The following is a 26,874-nucleotide window of genomic DNA, read 5'->3' as shown; positions in this document are numbered from 1 at the left end:
GGAAAAATTTCTCTCTGTTCACGCTCTCCACTCCATGCATACTTTTTTATACACTTGATCATGTCTCCCCTTAGTTGCCTCTTTTCCAAGGTAAAGAGCCCCAGATGCTGTGGCCTAGCTTCATAAGGAAGGTGCTCCAAGCCCCTGATCATTTTGGTTGCCCTCTTCTGCACCTTTTCCCATTCTACAATATCCTTCTTAAGATATGGTGACCAAAGCTGTATGCAGTACTCCACATGTGGCTGCACCATAGATTATAATTATATAATCTATGGCATTATAATATTAGCATTTTTATTTTCAGTCCCTTTCCTAATGATTCCTAGCTTGGAATTAGCCTTTTTCACAGCTGCCGCGCACTGAGACGACACTTTCAATGAGCTGTCCACCATGACCCCAAGATCTCTCTCCTGGTCAGTCACCGACAGCTCAGATCCTATCAGCATATATGTGAAGTTGGTGTTTTTTGCCCCAATGTGCATCACTTTACACTTGCTTACACTGAACCACATTTGCCATTTTGTTGCCCACTCCCCCAATTTGGAAAGATCTTTTTGGAGTTCCTCACAATCTGTTGTGGATTTTACTACCCTAAATAGTTTAGTATCATCTGCAAATTTGGCCACTTTGCTGGTCACCCCAACTTCTAGATCATTTACAAACAAGTTAAAGAGCACTGGTCCCAGCACCAATACCTGGGGGACACCACTTCCTCTCTCCCTCTATTGTGAAAACTGTCCATTTATTCCTAATCTCTGTTTTCTGTCCTTCAACCAGTTACCAATCCACACATGAACCTGTACCCTTATTTTATGACTGCTAAGTTTACTCAAGAGCCTTTGATGGGGAACTTTATCAAAAGCTTTTTGGAAGTTTGCAACCGGATCACTTTTATCTACATGCCTGTTGACACTCTCAAAGAACTCCAAAAGGTTAGTGAGGCAAGACTTTCCCTTGCAGGAGCCATGCTGGTTCACCTTCAGCAAGGCCTTTTCTTCTATATGCTTAACAATTTTGGCCTTAAGTATGCTTTCCATCAATTTATTGTTGTTGTTAATATTTATATACTGCTTTGCAACAAACATTTCTCAAAGTGGTTTTCAAAACAAAAAACAGTTTTCAGTCTCAAAAGGGCTAATGGTCTAAAAAAAAGGGGGGGGGGATATTGAAATATTTCTCAACCCCCCCCCTTAATTAATTAGAGTATTCATCTTTCAATCCTGTTTGTACCATTGTTTTCCTTATCTGCAGGTGCTTCATCACCATTTGTTTCTTTTTGATTATGGCTTCTTTCTTCTTCATAGAATGATTCCAGCCAATCAGAGATCATGTAATGAATTTGATGTCACAACATTATGTAGCCAATCAGATTACCCACATCATTGTGGGTAAACAACAACAACAACAACAACAACAAAAAGCATGTTCTCTCTTTTAAAGTAAAGTTTCAAGAGCGAATTAAAATTCCATTATATTTTTACCCATTTTAGATCATTGCTCCTGCTATGGTCTTCTCAACCTATTCACTTTCCTATTTATTTTTACTACTCCAACTATACAAAGAATGAATGAATGAATAAAAAAATAAAATGTATGTATGTATTCTCCTTTAGACAGTTCAACCTTGAAAAATGAGGGAGACCTATTTCTCAGCCTTCTAGAAATGTGTAAATTAGTATCCTTGTACCCTACTTTCTATTTTGGAGTCTTTGAAGTAGAACACAGTAAAACCAATAATATCATAAAAATAAAGTCAAGTTAAATGCAATAGTTATTGTTTAAATGATTAAAGCGATGCAATAAAATGCAACGTAATTAAGCCAAATGTAAAGCATAACACATATAAAAGAAGAACCAAGCGCATATTGGTTCTTTTATGCTTTGACTTTTGTTAGTTCTTTAAGTGTGTGTTGCATTTCTTGCAAGACTCTGAATACTTACGAAGCAGGTTTTGTTGCAAAGCCTCAGAGTGGTACAGATTGACATGGTTTTTCTTAAAGACATTTTTCAGCAACTGAGCTCTTTCAGTTAAGCTAGAAAGAAAAGAGAAAAAATTGTCAAATACATTAATATTTGAAACAACATCCAGTCTGTTACAAGATTAACAGGGTTAACAAATGAACTAAAAGAGATAACTTGCAATACTGTAGTTCTTCAAGACTAGTTCTGTAAACTCATACTTATGGGAGATATAAGACATGCAAGCGCACAGACAAAAGTACAGAACCACCAGATGGGTGTCAGTAACTATTGCTCTTTAAATGAATTCTCTGCATTCACATTTCTGATTCCTGTCTCACCATTATGAATGAACAGAACAAATTAAAGAAAAATTATTGTAACTAGAAATATGTATTAGTCAGATTTCCTTTATATGTTGTGAAATAATAATGTTGTAGATTTAGCTTTTGAACTAGTCTGAGGCAGAAAACCACGTGTTCATATGTATTAATACAGCTTCTAGTGCAATGGGATGCTTCTCAATTTCAAGTTGAACTACAATGGTACAAATGAGTCCTAATTAACATTATATATAAAATATTTAAATTGCATACCTTTAATTACTAGGCATATAGGGCTATGAACAGTGAAGCAGAGACAAGCATTTATAGCTCCTATAAATGATTTTATTATTTTCTGTCTCAACAATATGCTAAAGTGGCAATTTTTAAAAAAGGAACAGAGTAGGAAAATATAAGAGTACTGAAGTACTCTTATTCATATAAGCTTCATGAAACCTTATTAAGAAAGCTATTTTTTAAAAACCAAATTAAATAAATCTACAAGGGGCTCTAGTCAGATAAGCAGTTCCTCTGACCAGATTCTTATTTCACTTGCATGTGCACAAGGAGGAATCAAATGTACCACATAAATGAGTCATCAGCATATGGCTGATCTTGAGCTGCCAAATAGTGTAATTTGCAGGGCATATGTAATTGGAAATGGGCAGTGGGCACTTCCAGTCCACATTTTTGGAGTACATAAGGCATGACTATACTAACATCTAGCAGCCTCTAACTGATATAATGCCATGTACCTCTATACAGTGAGGAATTAATGTGCTCAAAGAACAACCAGTGTTTAAAAGTATACAGGTAGTTTTTCACAAGAATGCTGGCAATTTTAACTGTATTTCAGAGGCGTATCTAGGGAAAATAGCACCTAGGGCAAACACTGAAATTGTGCCCCCTGTCCAAACAACTGACACCCATCTTTCAGATAACTTTACCATAATATCAGCTGAAAAATACAAGTCAAGCTTGTTAATCTTTTAATATTTCAAAAACTATTTAGCAGTGGATGTAGCCAGACCAAAAAATGCTGGAAAACATTTTCAGTATGCTGGGGCTCATTAAATACCCAAATACTATGTGGAGGTGTACTTGGAAAACTAAACAGAAGTGCCTGTCTAATTCTCTACTATGCATTGTAGCATCACTATTATATAAGTTTTAAAAATAAATGGAGAATTTGACTTTTCCCAGATACTCTGAAAATAATTTAAGGATATGCAGAGTCATTGCTTGGAATATATTCTAGTATTTCAGAAAGACAGTTAAAATGAAAGAAAGAGAGCAAGAAGCTCCCAGTGGCCTTAATACTAAGGATTTCACACTGATTCAAAGACAAACTCACATTAATAGACATATTATTAAGACATCACATTTAACTCACTTATCACAAGAAGCAAAGTAAGAGCAAAGGAGTGCAATCCTAGCTCATAAGCTTCAGCTCAGTATTCACAAGCCCTGATTCTCTGTACATATGCCAATCTGAATATGTGTACAGTGACTTATAGTATATTATTATTTTTTAAATTACCTGTAGCCCCTTCGGGGGGCTTCCTAAAGGCCCCTCCTCCCGCTGTCCTCTAGGGCCTCGCAAGGACCATATGAGCATGTGCGGTAGCCATTTTTTTAAAAATTTAAAATTAAAAAATGGCCGCTGAAAACAAAATGGCCACCGCACATGCTCAAATGGCCTCTGCGAGGCCTGGCATGGCTTAGGGCCTCACAGAGGCCATTTGAGCATGCACAGTGGCCATTTTGTTTTCGGCAGCCATTTTTTTAAAAAAAATAATAATTTTAAGGAATGGCGCCCCCCTCCATGTGGCGCCCGGGGCATGTGTCCTGCCTGCCCTACCCTAGATACGCCCCTGCTGTATTTTACAGCAACCATTGGATTAAGTGAGGCAGGTCAGAAGGAGGCTTATAACGGGTGGTATGTTTCTAAAAGTGTGATTTTGTTTAATGTAATTCCTCATCTATTGTTTACTTGTAGATTTAGAGTTAAGCATTCGGCAAGAAATGTGGCAAAATCAGTCTATTCATGGATAAGATTCCTTTTAGAATCATATTTTGCAAGTAGCAGAGAAGCAGAAGTAGTCAATGATGCGTCCTGAAGATTACGTATACCTCCATTCAAAGGAGTATTACTTGCAGTAAGTCTTACCTATTTGAATGGAAACTACATTGAAAGAAGGGCTAATTTTCACTTGCTTTTATGTCTAGCTATGCGGCGCAGCAGGGAAATGCTTAAGCAGAAGGTTGCTAGTTTGAATCCCTGTTAGTACTATATCGGGCAGCAGCGATAAAGGAAGATGCTGAAAGGCATCATCTCATACTGTGCAGGAGGAAGCAATGGTAAACCCCTCCTGTATTCTACCAAAGAAAACTACAGGGCTCTGTGGGTGTCAAGAGTCAAAATCGACTTGATGGCATACTTTACCTCTACGTATAAACAAATACAAACCATGCCCTGTAAAGTATGAACAAGATATGCAAGTATAGAATTAGGCACATTTTATCGATACAGAAGTGGCATTCTACCCTGTTTTGGGTTTCTAAAGAATCACCTAATTCTACATGCATGCACTTGTCACATGATGTGGCACATCTATCTATATTTTGAACAAAAAGTGAGAATCTACTTTAGGTGTGGTTAGGACTAGGGTGTAAAGCATAGTTTCTCAACGTTTGGTATGTATACCCATGCACACGGGGGATATCAGATGAGGAGGAGAGATGGGATGGCGGGGGAGAAAAGAAAGAAGGTTAGAGAGGAACATAGAGAGGGGAATGCCTGCTTGCCCTTGCTGCTTGGTCTCTGCTGTTGACTGGCTAGACATAAGTGACAGGCTCTGGAGAAGGACCCTGCTCCTTTTAACTTTTAAAAGTAGACTCCATGCAGATGGCAATCTGCTTTTGAAAGCCCGTTCAGTTTCAAAGGTGATTCATTATATGGCATTTGGGTGGCGATAGCTATTTGAGAAACACAAGTCCAACGTTTCTGGGTATACTGAGCTAGTTGTATGGTTGTTTGGAATCGGATCCTGGTCTTTGTAAATAAAACTAGTGTACCAGAACAAAGTTTTAATATTTTTCTATACTATACTAGTATTCAAATCAGAAGGAAAATAAACTCAGTAGAAAAAGATGTTTGTATGTAAATTTGACCTTTTCAAGGGAAAATGGAGAAATTGCAGCTTCTGGGGGCATTGCTGGACAGCAGAAGACTAGCAGAGCAAGTTAAGCACTTTATTGCAATTATTTTAGCCATTTTCAGCCTTTTAAAACCATTTTTTTGCCCCTGCAGGAACCTAACCCCAGCAATCGCCATAGACTTAATGCTCCGCTATCTGTGGTTTCGTTACCCACAGAAATCGGCTGGACTGGAACTCCTGTGGATAACTTCAGGTTGCTTACCTGTAACTGGGGTTCTTCTGGTGCTCATCTGTCATCACATAGATGGGCATCGTGGTCGCGTGAAGATACATTCAGGAAAAAAACCCTCACAACCTCCCCTTCATTCTTAGGTGCTCCACACCCTCCTCCTCAGTTCTGAAGTCCGCTGCCTCATAGCTCTGCAGTGAGGATGGATGGGAGGGTGTGTGACTGGACAAATGACCACCAGAAGGATCCCAGTTACAGGTAAGCAACCTGAAGTTTTTCTGAGTGGTTTCTGTCCATCACACAGATGGGTGCATCTCAAACTTCCGTCAAAATTGGAGGAGGGAAGCAGAGCCCAGAAACCTGGAAGATAAAACTATGACAATGCCAACAATAAGGTCTAAATTTGAACAGAGAGGACCATGACAAGTGACCCCAATTAACACTATTTGAAAGAAAACAACTTCATCAAAGTCAATGATGAACTTTGCACTGGAACAAAGCCTGTAAAACTGATCTTCCAAAGGCAGAATCATTACGAGCTCTGACATCCAGGGCATAATATCTCATAAAGGAAGTTGGCGATGATCACGTCGGAGCCTGGCATATAGATTCCCATGGAAGTCTCCTATTGAATGCCGTTGAGGTGGCAACAGCCCTGGTGGAATGTGCCATGAGTCTAGCCAGAGATGCTAACCCCGCTAGTTGGTAAGCCAGTTTAATAGTCTGTACTCTCCATGCAAAAATTGAATGAGCCAACACCCTTTGGCCTCTCTGTGGCACACCATATGTCACAAACAGTGCAGTAGATTATCTGAAGGATGCCATACATTGAATATAAAAGGCCAATGCCCTTCTAGCATCCAGAGTATGCCACCTATGTTCTTCTTCCAAACTTGGATTTGGGGAAAACCACCAGCAACAAGATGTTCTGTGACCTATGGTAGTTTGAAACCACTTTAGGCAAAAAAGAAATATCTACTTTGAGAACCACCTTCTCCTTCTGGAAAATCAAATATGGAGGATTGAAGCGTAGAGTTCCGAGTTCCCCTACTCTACGAGCTGATGCAATGGCAACCAGGAAAATGTGTCAACAATCGTAGGTCGCAAGTTGCCATTGGCTCGAAAGGTATGTCCATGAGCACTGACAAGACAGATGGTATATGCCATGTTGGGGTTATAGATGGTGTGTCCAGATAAGCCAGACCCTTCAGGGATTGCTTGACTTCTGGTAAGGGGAACAACGATGAATATGTAGATGGGGGCTTCCAAAAGGCAGCTATGGCAGCCAGATGAAATCTAATTGAGGACTTTATTTATTTATTTATTTGTTTGTTTGTTTCATTTATACACAGCCTCATCCAAACAGCTCTGGGTGGTGCACAACAATGAAAATAAAACTCACAAATCAATACTTTTAAAAAACAATCATTACAGTACAATTTAAAAACAGAATAAACCCATTAACAATTAAAAAATTTAAAACAATTTAAAACCCTGGAAGGCCAGGTCAAACAGATAGGTTTTAAGGGCTCTCCTGAAAGCCAACAATGAACTCAAACTACGGATTTCTGCTGAGAGTGCATTCCACAGCCCAGGAGCAGCTACAGAGAAGGCCCGCCTCAGAGTTGCCACCAGACATACCAGTGGTAACTGGAGATGGACCTCCTCAGATGACCTTAACATGTGGTGGGGATCATGCAGAAGAAGGCACTCTCTAAGGTAACCTGGATCTAAGCTGTTATTATAAAGTACTGTTATAACCAGTACTTAGTATTTTGCCTGGAAACATATCAGCAGCCAGTGCAACTGGTTTTAAAAAGGCATAATATGGTCTCTCCGGGTTGCCCCAGAGACCAATATAGCTGGATTGCAATAGTCAACCCTGGAGGTTACCAGCTGATGCACCACTTCTTTGAGGTTGTCCTCTTCAAAGAATGGAATCAGCTGTCAAATAGCAGAAGCTAGTAGAAAGCACTCCTGGTCATAGCCTCCATCTAAGATACTAGGGTGAGTGCTGGGTTCAGGAGTATCCGCAAGCTGTATACATGTTTCTTTGGGGGAGTGTAACCCCATCCAGCACAGGAAGCTCTAACTCATCCCTCAGATTCTGAGCCCTACAATGAGCAACTCCGTCTTGCTTGGATTCCATTTCAATTGCTATCCCTCATCCAGCCCATTACTGCCTGTATGCAGGCATTTAGGGAATGAATGCCATTTCCTGATGATGAGGATGACAAGGAGACTTGGGTGTCATCAGCATACTGATAACACCCAGCACCAAATTTCCTGATGACCTCACCCAGCGGTTTCATGTAGATATTTAAAAGCATTGGTGACAGAATGGAGCCCTGAAGGACTCCATATAACAGCTCCTGTTTTGAGGAGCAACTGTCACCAAGCTCCACCATCTGGAATCTACCCAATAGGAGCGGAACCACTGCAAAGCAGTGCCCCCTATCCCCAACTCCCCAAGGCTATCCAGAAGGACACCATGGTAGATGGTAACGAATGCCACCGAGAGATCCAAAAGAACCAGCAGAGTCACACTCCCTCTGTCGATTCCCTGGTAAAGGTCAACCATCAGGCTGACCAAGACTGTCTCAGCCCCATAGCCAGCTCTAAAGCCAGTTGAAATGGGTCTAGATAATCAGTTTTCTCGCATCTTTATAGGTCCACTACCCCTGCAGGGGTGGATTGTGGTTGTGAAACCAACCTTAACCAGGTAGTGGTACATCCATGACAATGTGGAAACCACCGGATTCCCCACCCACGGAACACTCCCCTGATCTGAACAAAAGACTAAATCGAGTGTGTGGCCAGCAACATGAGTTGGTTCAAAAACTAATTGGGATAGGCCCATAGCTGTCATGGCTGCTATTAACTCCTGAGCTGCACCAGACAAGCCAGCCCCAGAGAGGATATTGAAGTCCCCCAACACCAAAAGTCTGGGAGACTCCAACAGCAACTCCGCGACCAGTTCTGTCATCTCAGTTAGGGAGTCAGTTGGGCAGCAGGGTGTTCAGTACACCAACAAAATCCCCAATCTATCCCTAGTCCCCAGCCTCAGAAATACAAACTCAATATAAGTCAACTGTCTCACAGGGTCCCTGGTAAGGAAGATGGTATTCTTATGGACCACAGCTACTTCTCCCCCGCACACTTCCCCTAGCTTGCTCCACAACAGAGTAATCTGGTGGGAGAAGCTGGGCCCACACTGGACCACTTGCCACTACCAACCAGGTCTCAGTTATACATGCCAGGTCAGCTCCCTCATCCATGATCCATGGACAATTTCAGTCTTATTCTTTACTAACCTGGCATTTCAGAGGAGCAAGGCCAGACTCTGTGGGTAGTTGGAGCTGCTCCCCAAGACCTGAGAAAAGACAGGGCAGCTGGAAGTGGAAACAGTTACTAAATTACTGATTTCCCTTCCCCTGGAATGGCCAGCTGCTCTACCAGTGCCAATTCTTCTATTTCCCACCACCACAGTAATAGCTGTCTCAGAACCGTTGGATGCACCCCTGGCACCATTCCTGTCAAGAGAGCCCAAAAACTTATCTGCAGAGGCCTAACAAAGCTCAATAAAAATGAAGAACCAGCAAACTCCAGCCTAATCTCCCTGCCCCACCCTAATATAACCTCCCCCCCAGACCTCAGTCCTACCTCAAAAGGCCAACTCCCTTTTTGACAGGTGGTGAGTGTCAGTCTCACATAGACAGGCCCAACTTCTTCAGTCGCAATAGATGTGACAATATAAACTGGACCAAGACCCTGTTAGAATCTGAAATCCATGAGGCCTTGGCAAGCTCTGTAAAGTGCTTCCACTTCACTCTGTAAGAGGTCATGGTGGAAGGTTTCTTACTTGCCTCTAGGGCCTTCTTCAACTCTATGGGCCAGACAGTTGAATCCGTCATACTGTTAGATGTAGGCTCTGCACATCCCGGAGAAGAAACTGCCCCCTCTATTTGTTTGTTTATTTAGCATATTTCTATACTGCCCAAAATGCAGTATACTGTTGTGAAAGTAACATTGTGGACATGGGAAGACAAAAGAAAAGTTGCTTGGATAAGTGAAGCAAGCGAGGAAAGTAGTGATGACGGGGCAACCATGGAGTCACAACTATGCAGCCCCCACTTCGCTCTCTTTCTTTTGAATAATCCTCGGGAACAAAGGTATCAGAGGGAATAGCCAGGCAAAGATGCCTGATCACATGGTCGCTAAAGTATCACCCTTGAGTTCTTTCCCACAACTGCCTGGGAATAGTAGATCGGGCACTGGGTGTTGTGTTTGCTGGCAAATAAGTGTATGCGGGGTTTCCCCCATCTCCGAAAAAAGTCCTGCAGCACCTCTGTGTGCAGCTTCCATTCGTGTGACAGTGACTGCATTCTGATTAAACTGTCTGTCAAGGTGTTGATCAGTCCCTTTATATGGACAGCTGACAGAAAAATCCGATGCTGAATGGCCCAATGCCAGAGTTCCAGCGATAATGCTAGGAGGGCGCGTGATCCCATCCTGCCCTGTCGGTTTATATATGCCTTCGCAGTGGTATTGTCTGTAATGACTTGTACAGGCTTTAAAAATGGCCAACAACTCTAAGTAATTGATGTGGTGACGTGCCTCTGGACCCGACCAATGTCCGTTCAGGTGAAGACCTCGAAAATGTGTACCCCAACTGTCTTCTGAGGAGTCTATAGTAATGCGGGCCTGAGGACTTGTTCCAACACACAGTGTTTCCTCTAACAGGATTCCCAGATGTTGTTGACTACAACTCCCAGAATCCCCAGCTATTGTGGCTTTTGCTTGCGGATTCTGGTAGTTGTAGTCAACAACATCTGGGAATCCCTGTTGGAGGGAACACTGGTGTGGATTGTAAAATATTTTTGCGAGAAATTCACCAAGACAGGCTGGCCTGAACCTGAGCTGGTACCTCGAGTTCTTGAATTGTGATGCTTGATTGGGTGAAACACGTCTAGGAACCAATGCTGCAGTGGCCTCATGTGTAGTCTCGCTGTAGGCAGGATGGTGGTGGTGGAGGCCATTAGCCCCAACATGCGTTGAATCTGCCATGCAGTGTGGGTAGTTGAGTTACACAAGCAGAGGGGAGTCTCAAAAATTAGTAGCGCTACCTATGAACCAAGTGTTACTGGAGACCAGATGAGCTTCTCCCAGGTAAAAAAAGCAAAGATTGTGTCCATCAGATGAAGAGATATTAGACCAGCACTTAGAACAACGTTTAAATGTCACTTTGCTGGCCATACAATTTGGGTGGGGAAAAATCTTCGCCTTCAGAAGGGGAAGAAAAATATTGGGGGAGCTAAGGAATAACACAGTATAAAATAAAAACACACAACTTATAGGTAGAAATATAAATAGAAGATAAAGAGAGAATAAAAGGTAATTAGCCCCCCCCCCCATTTCATTTTTAGAAAGTAGCAAGGTTTCCCAACATGATTCTTCTTCTGCGGAAGAAAAAGAACTGAGGAGGAGGGTTCAGAGCACATGACCTAGGAATGAAGGGGAGGAGCCTATTCTCTCTCTCTCTCTCAGAGCTTTCTTCATGCAAGTGCGAAGCCCATCTGTGTGATGGACAGACACCACTCAGAAGAACGGGGTCCACCTGTAAATGGTGGAATTCTAATTACACATTGGCAGGAATGATTTAAAAATAGCATGCAGGCATTATAGTACCTTTTCCCATGAACAACAGCTCCTGGATCTTGAGATTTTGCTTCCAACTCCTGAACCTCATCTACCAGTGTCTTAAATGCTGCTCTCTTGACTCTGCAATGAAAAATGCTTTCAGATAATTAAGTCTTTGAATCTGTGAGAAACTAAAAACAGGAACGTCAATGTGAAAATCAGTTCTGTAAACCTTCAGAATTCAGTTGTTAAAAAGTCACATCAGAGTAAATGTTGCACTTCAACAACTTACAAAACGTATACATAATAAATAAACTTTCTTGATTAACCACTGGAGAACTGGAAATCAGATTCCTAAGAATTCAAGTCACAGACATATATATGCTTTACAAACCACCAAATGTGTAAAGTAAAGGTAAAGTGTGCTGTCAAGTCGATTTTGACTCCTGGCACCCACAGAGCCCCAGTTTTTCTTGGTTTTCTTTGCTAGAATACAGGAGGGGTTTACCATTGCCTCCTCCCATACAGTATGAGATGATGCCTTTCAGCATCTTCCTATATCACTGCTGCCTGATATAGTAGCAGCGGGGATTCGAACTGGCAAGCTTCTGCTTGTTAGTCAAGCATTTCTCTGCTGTGCCACTTAAGGTGGCACCAAATGTGTAGTATGTCTTTTTTGTTTTCACATTTTAATTAACTGTGTATTAATTGTGTATCAGATTATATATTTGATACTAAAATTATTTCTTTTCAAAAGAGTTAAGCACTTTGTAAACATTTTAATATGTTAATATTTAATGTTATATTTAATACATTAATTTTAAATTAACATATTAAATTAATGTTAATGTTAATGCTGTCTCTGTGGCTGCCCCAGGGCTTTGGAATATGCTCCCTATTGAACTAAGAGCATCTCCTTCTCTGTTTGTTTTCAGGAAGAACCTCAAGACACTCCTGTTTTTGCAGGCTTTTAATTAGAATTAATTTTTAACCATTTTAAGAACTTGTTTTAGTAACTATTTCATTCTATTGTTTTTGTTGTCATGTATTTTAATCTGTGATTTTTAAATATTTTAAATTTTGTACACTGCCTAGAGATGTACATATCAGGCGGTATAGAAATATGATAGATAGATCGATATCTCCTAATGATGATTTTAAAGGAAAATCATAATTAGGAGATTAAATAAAGTATTTGTTTTAAAAAATAATAATTACTAACACATGGACACATTAATTCTTTAGAGCCCATAAATTAACAACATTACACTTACACTTTATATGCTACATCAAAGACCAGAGCTGTCACTGGAATACTCAGTAAGCCCATCCAGAAGACTCCTGAGCTGAACAACATAGCTGCCTACAAATATATAAACAAAGATGTTATTTAAAGAAGAGAACTATGAAACATTTTGGATGAAGCTTGGCAATATAAATTGAAAAATTGTAATCTACAAAATTTGCCTAGTGAGAGTAAATGAAAGATGACTGATGAAATTTGTCAGTGGTGTTGATGATGGTGGTGCCATTACCCTTAGGAATGTAGGAGGCTGCCTGGCAATGGCTCCTAAACCTATACATGTCTATCTACCATTCCCAACTCCAAGACAGGATGAGGAAGCCATCCATAATTTGATGGATGCCTGACAAGTTATGTCCACAAAAGACACATAGTGTGATGGTACTGTAAGCTTTGGAGGTAAATTTCCTGTTTCCAGTAATTAAGGTGTTTTGGGGCCAAACTACCCATGAGGTAGATGATTTCTGACTGTATCTCTTGGTTTATTTTACTTTCATTAAAGCAGTCCTGTAGGGCGAGGACCCAATTTGGATCAGAGCAATGGCAATGGGGGAAAGGGATTTAAACCTTCTCCTTTGTGCCATTTAAATTGCCCCACAAAGCTTCTATTAGGGGAAAAAGGCAAGCATTTATATTGTCACCTGCAGTTTGGCCAATGAACTATATGTTATCAAATACCAGGATCTGTATCCAGACCCTATCTTTCAGTCATGGAAGAACTTGCAATTGTGCCAATTTCCCTGTCCCTCTTCATGCCACATACTAGTTCCTCAGGAGTGTTTTTCTTGGTGAGGGTGGGGATGCATGGGGATGGAGAGGGGAGGGCAGTTGAAAGGAGCTTCAACCAAATTTGGCCCATAATCAAGATTACAAGCAAAAGACTTGCATGTAGACTATTGCTTTTAAATTTCTCTGCTGAATCACAACTTCTATGATGCATCAAAAGTCATTAGCTTGGGTTCAATGATTTCCCTGTATGAGTAGAAGGCCTCCTCCTCATGGGGGAGTTTCCAATTTCTCCCAAATGTTGTCTCCTGTTATCCCAGAAGCCATTCCAGTGGGACAAGGGACTCTCTGGAGCAGTTTATGAGGCACTGCAGGTAGGCTGAAGGTGTATGGAGGGAAATCAGTGAACCCTCCATGTGTGAGCAGACATGTCTTCTGTACATTGAGGGAATCTTGGGATCCCAGCCAATGTTCATTCGTTGGACTTATAGCTTGCTCCGTCTGGGACTCAGGTTGAGTAAAAACATGTTAATTATTCTACACAAATGTAAACCCCACTAAATATAAAAAGAGCAGCTTTGATTCTGTTGAGAAATTGCTGTTTGCAATGTAAACAAAGTTTGCATGTACTCATTACTATGCACATACATGGCACTAGGGTTATAGTATGTAAAAAGAAAAACAGGGATTGTTTAATGTCATAAATTCTGAAATGATAATTTAAAAGGATAATATATTTCATACATTGTTAAATAGTAAAGTACAATCTTAAATTGAAACAACAGTGCATAGATTCAGAAGAATATACAAGCAAGATCAGAAAGTATAAATATGTTTTGATAGAAAATATGGTATTTGATGTGTTTTATGTCCGAGCCAATTTTTAACAATACATGGTAAAAGTTTTAAAATAAGCTATTGAAAAATAAATTGGTTCCGGAATTTAAAGGTAAAGCATAGGTAAGCATTGAACTAGATGTGTTTTACGTAGTATTCACTCCTCCTAAAATTATTCTTAATGACTTTTTAAAGTTAGGGTAACATAGCAAAAAGCTATCATTGAGTTAGATACCTCCTATTAAATGTTGCTTGGTGAAACAGCAGAAGTGATAATGTAGGATTTAGGATGTTAATTCTGACCATTGTAATGCTAACTATGAATGAACGAACAACAGGCGCCTACCATTCAGTCAATCCAGCCTTTGGCTTTACAAATGAACAACATGAATTGAAGGAGGAAAAAAGTTTTTCTGCGTCATATTTGAAAGCCTGTCAGATTTTTCCCCCTTTTGCAGCGTTAATCCAAAACTAAAAGATTTAAAGCCGACATTCGCATTTAAGACAAAAGGCCTCTTTGTATATTTGGATGAAGAGGGGAAAAAATAAAATCCCACTGAGGTATTTCCTTCCTTTCTGAACAAGAAAGCTCCCTCCTTACTCTGTAGAAACCATTTTTTGTCTCTAACTTTTCACATCTCTCTGCACATAGGCAAGTCAGCTGGGAAATGGCAACTGATCTGTTCTAGACAATGGTGCTAACAGGGGAAGCCTGTTCTGGGGATAGATTCTGTATGTCTGCCTCTGTTTGTGGTTTACACTTTTTTCCTAATATATGAGATCCGTGGTCTATGCCAAGTTTCCTCTGCCCTACTCCACTTTTGTCTTGTGAAACTTAATGGAATCTGTTGCAAAAGTGGCTCCCAGGGATATATAACCAGAAATTAAAATACAAATTTCAATTAATTGGTGCTAAAAGGGCATAGAAAAAAGACTTTTCTATGATTCTAAACATTGCAGAATTATGGAAGCTTCACACCAAATTTGTTCCTCAGTCCTATTCTTTTAAGAAAAAGTTACAAAGGACTGTTACAACTCAGAGGAACATGCCTATTAAACACATGAACTTGGCAAAAATGCTGAAAGGCATAATTAGTGAGTGACAATGGCATCAAAATTAAGTGAATAGGAACATGCTTTGTTATGATAATTTTGAAATTTTTGAAAGATACTGTTAAGGCATCAATTTCATGGAGAACAGTGTAATTTAAAATAAGCCAAAAGATAATGATGGAAAAAGCAGTTCCAGAATTCAGTTGGATCAAAAGCTGTGTTAGTTTATTCCTGCAATCATACTGATATGTGTACTGTATAATACTAGTATAGAACGATTATCTTTTATTAAGAAGTACTACTGATATCATTTTTTTCTTTTCTTTTCAGCCTACAGTAAATAATTTGTTTTGTTTAGTAGTGTGTATATATAAATATATGCATACCTATTAAAATGTGTACATATGTGCACAATATGCCTTTGTACATATTAGTCCTTTTCTTATGTACAGATGAATGTGTAGAGGGGAATGATGGTTGTATATGGTGGCCTCAACTTGACCTCCGCACATTCCAAGCAACAATTTGCATGTTGGTGCCTATAAGCATACATCTGAAAGCTTGCAGACTCCTACACTGTTCTGGTGCCCTGCATTTTCCAGGTACCACATTGCTCAAAGAGGCACCTATGAATGTTTGGATTTGTGTAGCTTGTAGGCTCCATGCAACAGTACCTGAATGGAGGTCAGGGATGGGGTCAGTTGGTATGATAATCTCCCTCTGCAGGGAGTAATTGCATTGTACACAAATGAATGTCAGAAAAGGCCTATAAAATGCAAGACCAGGTAGGTATCACCTGTCAAACTGATAAAATTTGTGGGAAAGCAAAGTGTGTCTTGAACAGCCATTGGTGACATCACGGAAAGCTATTTTTCTAAACCATCCTTATTTTTTGCTCTTGGTAGTGCTTCCCTTAGATTCAGATTGTCAGTTTTGATGTTGATGATCTTTCTGATCTGCTGAGTGGCCTAATTTATTGGTGAAATGAGGGAACTTCCAGGCCAATCATGTTTGTTGCAGAAATTCCATATTCAGAATTAGTAGTGTGCCCGAACCGGTCCGGTGGCCATTCCAAAGAATGGCCGAACTGCCGGACCGGTCCGGCCCTGCCTGGTCCGGGTCCGGGTGGGGGGTATGCCTTTAAGGGCGGGAGGGCTTTCTTAGCCCTCCCGCCTCCTTGCCCCCGCCAGCGCCCGTATTTTCTAGTATAGGGGCGCTGGAAACCAGCCGTCCCCCCGCTGCCGCGGCGGCGGCGAAAGAACTCCCAATGCCAGCCCTCCCTCCCTCCCAGCTAGCTGCCCGCCCGCCCGCCCGCTCACCCGATAGGAAACGAGAGGAGCTCCGGCACAGAGCTCCTCTCGTTTGGAAGGCCTCCGGCATAATGGTGTTTTGCGCGTGCGCGCGCATGCGCACACCGCAAAGCACGCCGTTCGCCAGAGGCCCGGTCTACCCGCCGGGAAAGGGCCGGGTAGACCGGGCCTCCGATCGCTGGGTAGACCGGGCCTCCGGCGATCGGAGGCCCGGTCTACCCAGCGATCGGAGGCCCGGTCTACCCGGCCCTTTCTCGGCGGGTAGACCGGGCCTCCGGCGAACGGCGTGCTTTGCGGTGCACGCATGTGCGCGCACGCGCAAAACACCATTATGCCGGAGGCCTTCCAAACGAGAGGAGCTCTGTGCCGGAGCTCCTCTCGTTTCCTATCGGGTGAGCGGTGAGTGGGCGGGCAGGCGGGCAGATAGCTGGGAGGGAGGGAGGGCTGGCATTGGGAGTTCTTTCGCCGCCGCCGCCGCGGCAGCGGGGGGACGACTGGTTTCCAGCGCCCCTATACTAGAAAATACGGGCGCTGGCGGGGGCAAGGAGGCGGGAGGGCTAAGAAAGCCCTCCCCGCTCTAAAAACAAGGCCCCCCTTCGGTGCCGGTCCGGACTTCTCCGGACCGTGCACATCACTATTCAGAATACAAGCCCTACATGCCACCAGGTGCAGCCTGTGAACGTGCCTCTGGGGCTGCGGGGCGGCGACGGGTGGCTTCTTTAAATGTAGCCAGTGCTCCATGCCACCCAACAGCCTCCATGGCGGTGAATCGCCTACGCCACTCGCCTGGCTCCAATGGAGGCAAGCCCCCACCAGCGGACAGGTGAGTGGCGGAGGCAATTCCCCGCTGTGGGGGCTGCTGGGTGGCACGGAGCACTGGCTCCGTTTACACTTAAAGAAGCTGTCCACTCCCACCGAGGCGCGTACATGGGCCGCGCCTGCATGCCACAAGCTTTAACCATGCTTAGCACTAACAAGAGACTTCCTACTTAGATTTTCCCACCAAATTAGAAACTCTGTACTTCTGTGGTAAATGAAGGGACCATATGAATCCTGAGGCCTGATCAAACTTGGATGGGCTGGTAATGACAATGGGCCTTATGACAATTGATATGTTTCTGGACTTCCATCAGCGTTGTCACACAAAATAGAATACAGAATGCATTCTGCATCATGCTGATGAGATGCTTCTCATTTCTTTCTAAGACATATTTATTTGATGGATCCAACAAAATTCTTTGTTAACAGACTAGTTGGTTCTTGCTAGGATTGGTACCAATCTTACTAGGACAATTGGTTCTATATCTATATCTATCTAAAACTCTCTCTCTCTTTCTCTCTCTCTCGGCTCAGAAGTTCAGAATGGCCATGACAACTATGGGCCTATCCCAAGGGGTCTCGGCTGATATGCCAGCTGTGTCCATTTCTTGAGATAAATGACCTCAGAACAATAGTACATCTGCTGGTCATGTCCAGACTTGACTACTGCAATGCGCTCTATGTGGGGCTGCCTTTGTACATAGTCCGGAAACTGCAGTTGGTTCAGAATGTGGCAGCCAGGTTGGTCTCTGGTCATCTCAGAAAGACCATATCACTCCTAGGGATGTGCACGGAACCACGGAGGCGTGGTCCGGCATGGGGGGGAGTGTGGCTTTAAGGGGGGGGTAGTACTTCCCCCCCACCGCTCTTCCCCCTCCGGCACTGGACTTTTCTAAAACGTTTTTGGGGCGGCAGAGTTCCTCCCTGCTGCCGTCGTTGTCTCCCAATTTTACAAGTAGTAATAGCTGGCGCCACGCATGCGCCCGGTGCCCCCGCTGGTCTGCGCACCGCATACGCCACAATGATGTATGTGGCATGCATGCGCCAGTGGCGGCGAAAGGCGCGCTGCGACGGGCGCATGCGTGGCGCCAGCTTTTACTACTTGTAAAATCGGGAGACAACGACGGGGGCAGGGGCAGCAGGGTGGAACTCTGCTGCCCCAAAAACATTTTAGAAAAGTCCAGCGCTGGAGGGGGAAGAGTGGCGGGGAGGATAAGTACTACCCCCCACCCTTAAAGCCACACTCCACCCCCGCCGAACTGGCCAAATTCTGGACTGGTCCAGAGGCCTCTTGCATGGCCCCGGACTGGTCCGTGCACACCCCTAATCACTCCTATCTTAAAAGATCTACACTGGCTGCTGATAAGTTTCCAGAACAAATACAAGGTCTTGGTTATAAACCTATAAAGAGCTAAATAGCTTAGACCCTGGGTTTTTAAGAGAACATCTTCTTCACTATGAGCCATACCATCCATTGAGATACTCAAGAAAGGTTCGTCTGCAGTTGCCACTGGCTGGTCTGGTGGCTACTCGGGGACGGGCCTTCTCTGTTGCTGTTCTGTTGAGGCTTTGGAACATGCTTCCTGCTGAAATAAGAGCTTCCTTATCTCTTACAACTTTTAAAAAGGCAGTCAAGACACATTTTTTCCACCCAGGCTTTTAATTAGATATTGTTTCAATAGCTTGATTGTTTTTAATAGTTTTAATGTTTTAAATTTTAAATCATAATATTTTATCCTTTTTACTTTTTGTTTTTATTGTTTTGTTGTAAACCGCCCAGAGACTTGCATTTTGGGTGGCATACAAATATGTTAAATGAATAAATAAATAAATATCTGGCAAAGAGCAAATATGTGCACATGCATGCATGCACACACAACATGTACATTTATGTTGGAACTGGGGTGCCTGCTTTTAAAAACTGGGGCAGAAAGAAGCTGAGCTATATTTGCACAAATTAATAAAGATATTCCAGTGGCATGTAGTATATCTCTAGTGTTCTCAACTGATATTACACTCTCATTTAAAAACAGCTATTTTTAATAATACATTTTAAAAGTTAAAATACTTTTCTTTTTTGGAAGTACTGAATTTTCTGAATGTATTTTTCATCCTTGGGTTTTCAGATTTTTTTCCGTTTTTGTTTAGCTGGCTTAGTTAGACTTCTAGTAATCTCTTATTTGTATCTGCTTGTTTGTAAGATTTAATAGTGTAATAGGCTATAAGGCTGTAATCTTTGATCAGTCAGGTCTCAAACAAAAATAAGAATACATTTTTATGCACAGATTTGAAAATTAGTTTAAAGGCAGACATTACCTCACCAGACATATCAGGTGCCATAGGAATGAGAGGCCACAAAGAAGAGTAGATTCCAAAAAACACTACCCACAGTGCAATGCTGCCCCATATAGCTATATGGCTAAACTGGAAAAAAGAATGAAAAACAGAAATTCAGTTATCTAGTAAATGCCTGTAAACTAGCAACATATGAGAGAAAATATTTGTTCCTAGAAGTCTATAAATAAGATCATATAGTCAGAGGTGCACTTCGGTAATTTTTGAGCCTAAAGGCCTTTGGAGCCTCCCCTCCCCGCTGTAAGTTAAGCATCATCCCTCTGTGCACACAAACACACACCATGACAAACACAGTATTTTTAACACATGGGTTCTTGAGGGCACATAGAGCAACTGAAGTCACAATAATGTAAGAATATAAAACAAGTATGTTTATACAGATATGTATTAGAAGAAACATTTCAACACACAATTTAACATATTCCCATCCCACATTGTTCTTTCCCAACTCCCCCCTCTGTCTCTAAAGCACCCGGCACAGGTCATAATCAGACTCGGCCACCTGGTGCAGTGAGAGCTAGTAGTGACCACACCACATGGGACAGACTAAAGAGGATTTGGAGGCCCCCAGGGGTGTGTGGAAGCCCTGGACTTCAGCCCTGAAGTCCAGGGGTAAGAGCACCACTGCATATAGTTACCTCTTGTGAAGGGGTAATTTAAGCACTTGCAGTCTTAGCATTGGTGTAGCTCTATTCACACTAAAATGAAGGTTAATCCTTTCCCAGTTCTACAGAAATGCCACATTGGATAAATGAAGACAGCTGTCTGAAAATCTATATGAGAGATTTATTTTTGAAAGTAGAAATAAAGTCTTCTACATAATATAGTTGCTTTAAAGAGCCCCTGGTGGTGCAGTGGTAAAACTACCGCCCTGTAACCAGAAGGTTACAAGTTTGATCCTGACCAGGGGCTCAAGGTTGACTCAGCCTTCCATCCTTCCGAGGTCGGTAAAATGAGTACCCAGAATGTTGGGGGCAATATGCTAAAATCATTGTAAACCGCTTAGAGAGCTCCGGCTATAAAGCGGTATATAAATGTAAGTGCTATTGCTATTGCTATTTATTATAGGGCCACAGTAGTACTCTATGTAAAGGGGAGACAAACAAATTGCATTCCATCATTATAACCAGAATTTAGGGGAAGAGAGGAGTTCGTGCTATGGTTTATAGTTAAAAATTGATTGATTTTGAAACTTCACTGTGAGGGAGAGGTAGCTTGAGGATGTTGCATGCTTCCATGCTATTTTGAGGTAGAAAGGATAAGTGGCTTATTAATACAAGTTTGATGAGTCACTCCAGCAGGTTAACAGATTTTGTCTCTTCCCCTCATAGACTTTGCTGGGGTCTTTATCAGATTATTTCTTTTGGGAATTTTGTGTGTGTATGTGTTAGGTCAAGGGGAATGTTTAATATGTACTTTGAACTAGTAGTAGTGTTAGATGACTGTAGCTTTTGTTTTTTAAATTAAAAATGTGATTCATCAGCCCAGTTTAGCCTATGGTAGTGATAAGGTCAGTCATTGCACATACTCAGTAGGAAAAACAGGTTGCTCACCTGTAACTGATGATCTGGTAGTGATCCATTGATATCCATTAGAGTGGGTTCTGTGCCTACGCGGAAGCCTCTCACTATCGGGTTCTACAGCTCCTTTTCGGCGCCTGCGCCCCACCCCATGTGACCACGTGGCTATTTAAGGCGGGAGGAAGTGCAGGAACCTCAGTTCCTTGGAGACCGCCGAAGCAGTTGAGTAAGCAGATAAGTTCTACTACAGACAGAAAGTACTACTGCGGAGGGGAGGTTCGGGAGGGTCTAATGGATATCAATGGATCACTACCAGATCATCAGTTACAGGTGAGCAACCTGTTTATCTGGGTCGTGATCCGTTGAATCCAATAGAGTGGGTGTCTAGTTAGCTCCTAAAGGAGGAGGGAGCAGTAGAGTTATTGTAACACCCTTTTGAGGACAGCTCTCCCAAAATTCGCCTCCGCAGCAGACCGCAAATCTATAGCGTAGTGCTTTACAAATGGTTGTTCAGAAGACCAAGTAGCAGCCTTACAAATGTCTCGAAAAGATATGCCAGATAGGTGTGCAGCTGAAGCACCATAAGCCCTTGTGGAATGTGCCTTGATGGTCTTTGGAGGCTGAACTTTCTGTAGAGAGTATGTCAGACAGAAGGCTTCCACAAGCCAGTGTGACAGTCTCTCCCTAAATAATGCCTGCCCTTTGTTCGTTCCCTTATAGGAGATGAACAGTCTCTTTGATGACTGGAAAGGCTTAGTCCTAGAAAGGTAATAGAGAAACACTTTGCGAACATCCAAAGAATGCAGAGCCTTTTCCAGTGGTGTGGTTGGCGACCTAAAGAAAGTGGGCAATACCACGCCCTGACTGATGTGGAAGTCAGTCACAGTTTTAGGTAAAAATGAGATATCAGGTTGAAGGAGAACCTTGTCTGGGTAGAAACGGGCGTAAGGGACATCCATCTGGAGAGCCGTAAGCTCACTCACCCTGCCCGCAGTGGTGATTGCCACCAAGAAGGCAGTCTTTAAAGACATTAGCTTCAGTGCTGCAGAACGCATGGGTTCAAAAGAGGGCTCTGTCAGGGCAGAGAGGACTAGCAAGATACTCCAAGTGGCTTGCGGATGTGGGCGGGGCACAGGTTAGCAAGGACTTTCAAGAAACTCTTGCAGGAGGGATGGGAGAACACTGTCTTGCCATCCCATCCTGGATGCCTGGACGATAGTGCTGCCAGGTGGACTTTAATCGATACATTTGAAAGCTTAGCCTTTTTCAGAGTGGTCATATAAAGCTGGATCTCACGGACAGAGGCTTCTTTGGGGCGGAAAGCATGCCGAGAAGTGTAGACAGCAAATCTTTTCCACTTGCTGGCATAATTCCGTCTTGTAGATGGTTTACGTTGATTCAGCACGATCTGTTTCAGGAGTCGATCTTCCACGCTGTTAGTTGCAGAGTGAGTACTTCCAGATGTAGAAGGCACCCATTTTCCTGAATCAGGAGGTCTGGACGGTTGGGAAGTCTCTGAAAATTGTTCGAAGTAAGTCTGAGTAAATGTGGAAACCATGCTTGGCGGGGCCACCAAGGTGTTATCAGGATGCACTTCACATGGCCTCATAGCAGGCGTGCCACAACTCTGCCCACAAGAGGCAAAGGGAGAAACATGTAAGTCCAATTTTGCGACCAGTCCAGTTGGAAGGCATCTCCCAAAGACAGAGGGTCGGGGCCCGCTCTTGAGCAGAACAGCTTGATTTTCTGTTCTGCTGCATAGCAAATAAGTCGATCTCTGGGTGATCCCAGAGCTGGAATATCTTGCGCAGGTAAGCGTCATTTATTTCCCACTCGTGTTGGATTTCTGTCGAGAACGAACGGCTGAGACCATCCACCAGTATGTTGTTCGGGCCCTTGATGTGGATTGCCATTGGTGTAATGCTGTTCCTGATGCACCAATGCCAAATCTGGAGGCTCAGGGCACATAGAGACCTGGAGACTGTCCCTCCCTGTCTGTTTAGGTAGGCTACGGCCGTAGTGTTGTCCAGCTGTAACTGTACAACTTGGCCCTGCAGCATTGGAAGGAAGGCCTTCATTGACTGAAAAACTGCTAACAGTTCTAGAAAATTTATATGTAGTTGGCTCTGTGTGTTTGTCCAGAGGCCTTGAGTCGTGGTGGCATTGCAATGACCACCCCACCCTTGCAGGGAAGCATCCGTCATGAGCCAAACTGACGGGGGTTGTGCCTGAAAGGGCACTCCTCTGAGTAGGTTGGTCTTTTGTGTCCACCAGAACAATGCACGTAAGACTGGCATGGGAACCAGTAAGCACTTTACTGGGCTGTCCCTCAGCAGGTTGAAGGAGGAGAGGAACCACATCTGCAACTTCCTCATCTTCAGACAGGTGTATCAAACAGTAGATTTGCAAGAGGCCATTAGGCCCAACAGGCATTGTACTTGACGAGCTGGCTGCGAAGGGTTGCTTTGAAATTGTTGCACCAGAGACGCGATGGTCTGGTAACGATTCTCTGGAAGAAACACCCTTCCCAGGGTAGCATTTAGCACAGCCCCAATGTATGTGGTGATGGGCACCGTTGTGAGGCTGGATTTTTTCCAGTTAACCTGTATTCCTAGGTCCTGGAGAAGTCGCAACATATATTGTATTTGTGAAAGTAACTCGTTTCTGTCCCTTGACAACAGGAGCCAATTGTCGAGAAAGAGGTACAGTTTCAGGCTTTTTGTTCGTAAGTGGGCTAGCACCACCGCCATGCACTTGTAAAGACACGTGGGGCAGTGCAAAGTCAGAATGGTAGCACTTGGTACTGGTAAACCGCATTTCATACAGTGAACTGTAGATACTTCTGGAAGGATGGACGGATCCCTATGTGAAAGTAAGCATCCTTTAGGTCTAACATCACCAGCCACCGCTCTTGATGCAGAAGCGGTAGGATATCTTGTAACATTGTCATGCGGTACTTCTTCACTTGGACGTATTTGTTTAGATGTCTTAAGTCTATAATTGGTCATATCCCTCCATTCTTCTTCGGAATTTGAAAATAACGGGAGTAAAACCCCTCCCATCTCTGTGCCCATTGCACTGGCACAACAGATTTCCTGTGCAAGAGTTCCTGCACCTCTTGACATAACACTGGAGTTGCCTTCGTGAAGCGAATGCTGCGAAACCGTGGGCGAGCTTTGAACTCTATTGCGTAACCATGCTCGATGATTTTCAGCATCCAGCGATCTGATATTATGTGGCGCCATGCTTGTGCATGACTTGCCAACCTGATGGAATTGGTGGCTAGAGGGGCCGGCTGGTTGTTGTTGTATGCCGGTCCCCTGCTGTCCCCGATGTTCTGGGGAGGCGAGTAAAACTGCGGTACGAGGTGATGCGATGGGCTGTCCTGAATCTCAAAGCCGCTGTTTGTTTTCTTCCACCGATTTTCGTTGGCCCGTCCAAAATTTGCCCTTTTGTTGAGTATTACATTTATTGTAAGGCTGTTAAGACTTGTGGTAGTCCCGTTGGTCCTGCTGTCTATATGTAGGACGCGGGCGATAAAACGCTCTCTGCTTTCCCCCATATGATGTTGAGGCAGATGCAGAAGTTGTAAAAGTTTTGGCCGTAAACTTTGATTTTTTTTCATTTTCTCCATAGTTGCATTGGTCTCCTCAGAGAAAAGGCCCTTTCCCTCAAAAGGCAATCCCTCTATTTTGTCTTTCATATCCTGCTGGAGGGAAGCAGACTGAAGCCATAATGCCATCTCAGAGTTATCACTGTAGTGATGGATCTGGATTCTGATTCCGCCAGATGTTTGGCCGTGCTCAGTTGTTGGCAGGTGAGGTCTGCTGCTTTTTGCAATGTTTTGCGGAATCTATGCTTAAGCTCTTCTGGTGACAGTGCATCCAAGCCCTTCTCCAGATCTTCCCAAATACAATAGCTATATTTTGCCATGCAGGCAGAGTAATTTGCCACTTTAACGGAAAGACAGGAGGTAGAGTATAACTTTCTCCCTATAACGTCCAGTTTTCTCTCCTCATCAGCTGGGGTGGTATGTCTCCTCCCTGACCTTGAACTGGTTGCACAATCAATGACTAGGGAGTTTGGAATTGGATGTTTGAACAGGTACATGTTATCTTGTTCTTGCACCCGGTATAGGACCTCCAAGCGCTTCAGCGTGGGACTAGAAGTGTGTGGTACTTGCCATGTGCATTTTGCTGCATTAGACATTATGGGTAGCAGTGGTAAAGCGACGGGTTGGGCAGATCGAGACCGCTGCATGAAATTGTAGACTGGGTCGTCTATGGGTTTTAGCTGAGAAGACAGATCCAGACCCAGCGCAGAAGCCATCTGTTTCACATGCGAGTGGTATGCTTTCAGTTCCTCCATTGGTGAAACGTGGGCTGGAGTAGCCACATCTGGGGATGGATCCACCTCCACAGTTTCTGCATCTGATTCAAAATAGGAGGAGCCATGGTGACTATCCCCAGAGCCATAATTAGAACGAGTTCGACTGGTGATGCCTGGTGACGCAGGGGGCGGAGGAATAAATGCTGTCAAGGGCTGTTTGCACTGCCGAGTTGGTAAAATGCCCCACCGTTGTTTGGGAACCTCTGTTAGTAATAATAGGCCGAGGAGTTTTGAGTGGAAACCATTTTCTGTGTTTTTAGAGGTACAGTCGGAGCGTCTCCTGCTGACAATGGATGTATACGAAGTGGTGTAGCGCCTAATTCAGGCTAATTCATGGCATCCTCTGGCTGTCGAATCACCGAGTTTGCTGGTCTCCACGCCTGGTCCTCTTGGAAGTCATAAGCCACCCCAGACGAGGCGGTACCAGGTAGGGCCGTTTCTTTCAACGGTGATATAGCATGGCTAAAACCGCAAGTGTGCCATGGTGTAGGAGTGGTGAGTTGAGTGGATGTCAGCAACCCAGGAACCAGGGTCGAAACAGGCATTTGGCCATCATCAGAGCGTGGAAAACTGTGAAAAGTTGAGGGGGTAGTAGCCGCTGAGTCAAGCATCTTTAGAAGAGGGTCTAAAGGAGCCGTCACCACACCAGAGATATCATCTTCCTCCAAAGAGAAGGTCATGGGAGCCCGGAATCGAGGAGTCACAGTAGTGATGTTAGCAGGTATGTTCAGTGCTGACGGCTGTTCTCCATCCCTCGACATCGAGGGGGACCTAATCGGGGTCATTGCAGGCCCCAGATCACGGGCTAACGGGATCGTGACCATCGACACCAGCGTAGCCGTAGATACTGCCTCTTTCGACGTTGTCACTGATCCTGACGAATTGATGAGTCTCTCGATACCGACAATGGCTTCACTTGCTGACTCGGTGGAGATGTCTCTCTTGGCATCCATGTCGAAGTCGAGCGGCATGGTGCCTTCGATGGAGATGTCTCTCTCGGCATTGATGTCGATGTCAAGCAGCATGGTGCCTTCGATGGAGATGTCTCTCTTGGCACCGATGTTGATGTCAAGCGGCATGGTGTCTTTGGTTTCGATGGAACTGATTTCTCCTATGTTGGTTGCGCCGTTGATGCCGAAACCAAAACTACCTCTTGAGACGACTTCGGCAATGGCGTTGAACTTGAGGTAGACAATTTTCTTGCTTGTTTTGCGGGTTTTTCGATGGCTGCCATCTTATCACCAGGCCTT

The 26,874-nt window shown here is 43.5% G+C and overlaps 1 protein-coding gene across 4 annotated transcripts in view; it reads right to left on the bottom strand.

The window, feature by feature from the left end:
• Positions 1–26,874, bottom strand: part of ATP8A1 (ATPase phospholipid transporting 8A1) — a 242,997-nt gene that overhangs the window by 6,241 nt on the left and 209,882 nt on the right. For all 4 annotated transcript variants that reach the window (XM_053252646.1, XM_053252647.1, XM_053252644.1 and 1 more), the window contains 4 exons: positions 19,677–19,784; positions 12,587–12,675; positions 11,361–11,453; positions 1,942–2,033 (listed from right to left, as the gene is read on the bottom strand). In XM_053252646.1, the coding sequence (XP_053108621.1) occupies positions 1,942–2,033; positions 11,361–11,453; positions 12,587–12,675; positions 19,677–19,784 (382 nt within the window). The remainder of the gene's footprint in view (positions 1–1,941; positions 2,034–11,360; positions 11,454–12,586; positions 12,676–19,676; positions 19,785–26,874) is intronic.

The sequence above is a fragment of the Hemicordylus capensis genome, chromosome 5 (genome assembly GCF_027244095.1).
Source record: "Hemicordylus capensis ecotype Gifberg chromosome 5, rHemCap1.1.pri, whole genome shotgun sequence".
Taxonomy (NCBI): domain Eukaryota; kingdom Metazoa; phylum Chordata; class Lepidosauria; order Squamata; family Cordylidae; genus Hemicordylus; species Hemicordylus capensis.
This window is presented reverse-complemented; position numbering and strand designations above follow the sequence as displayed.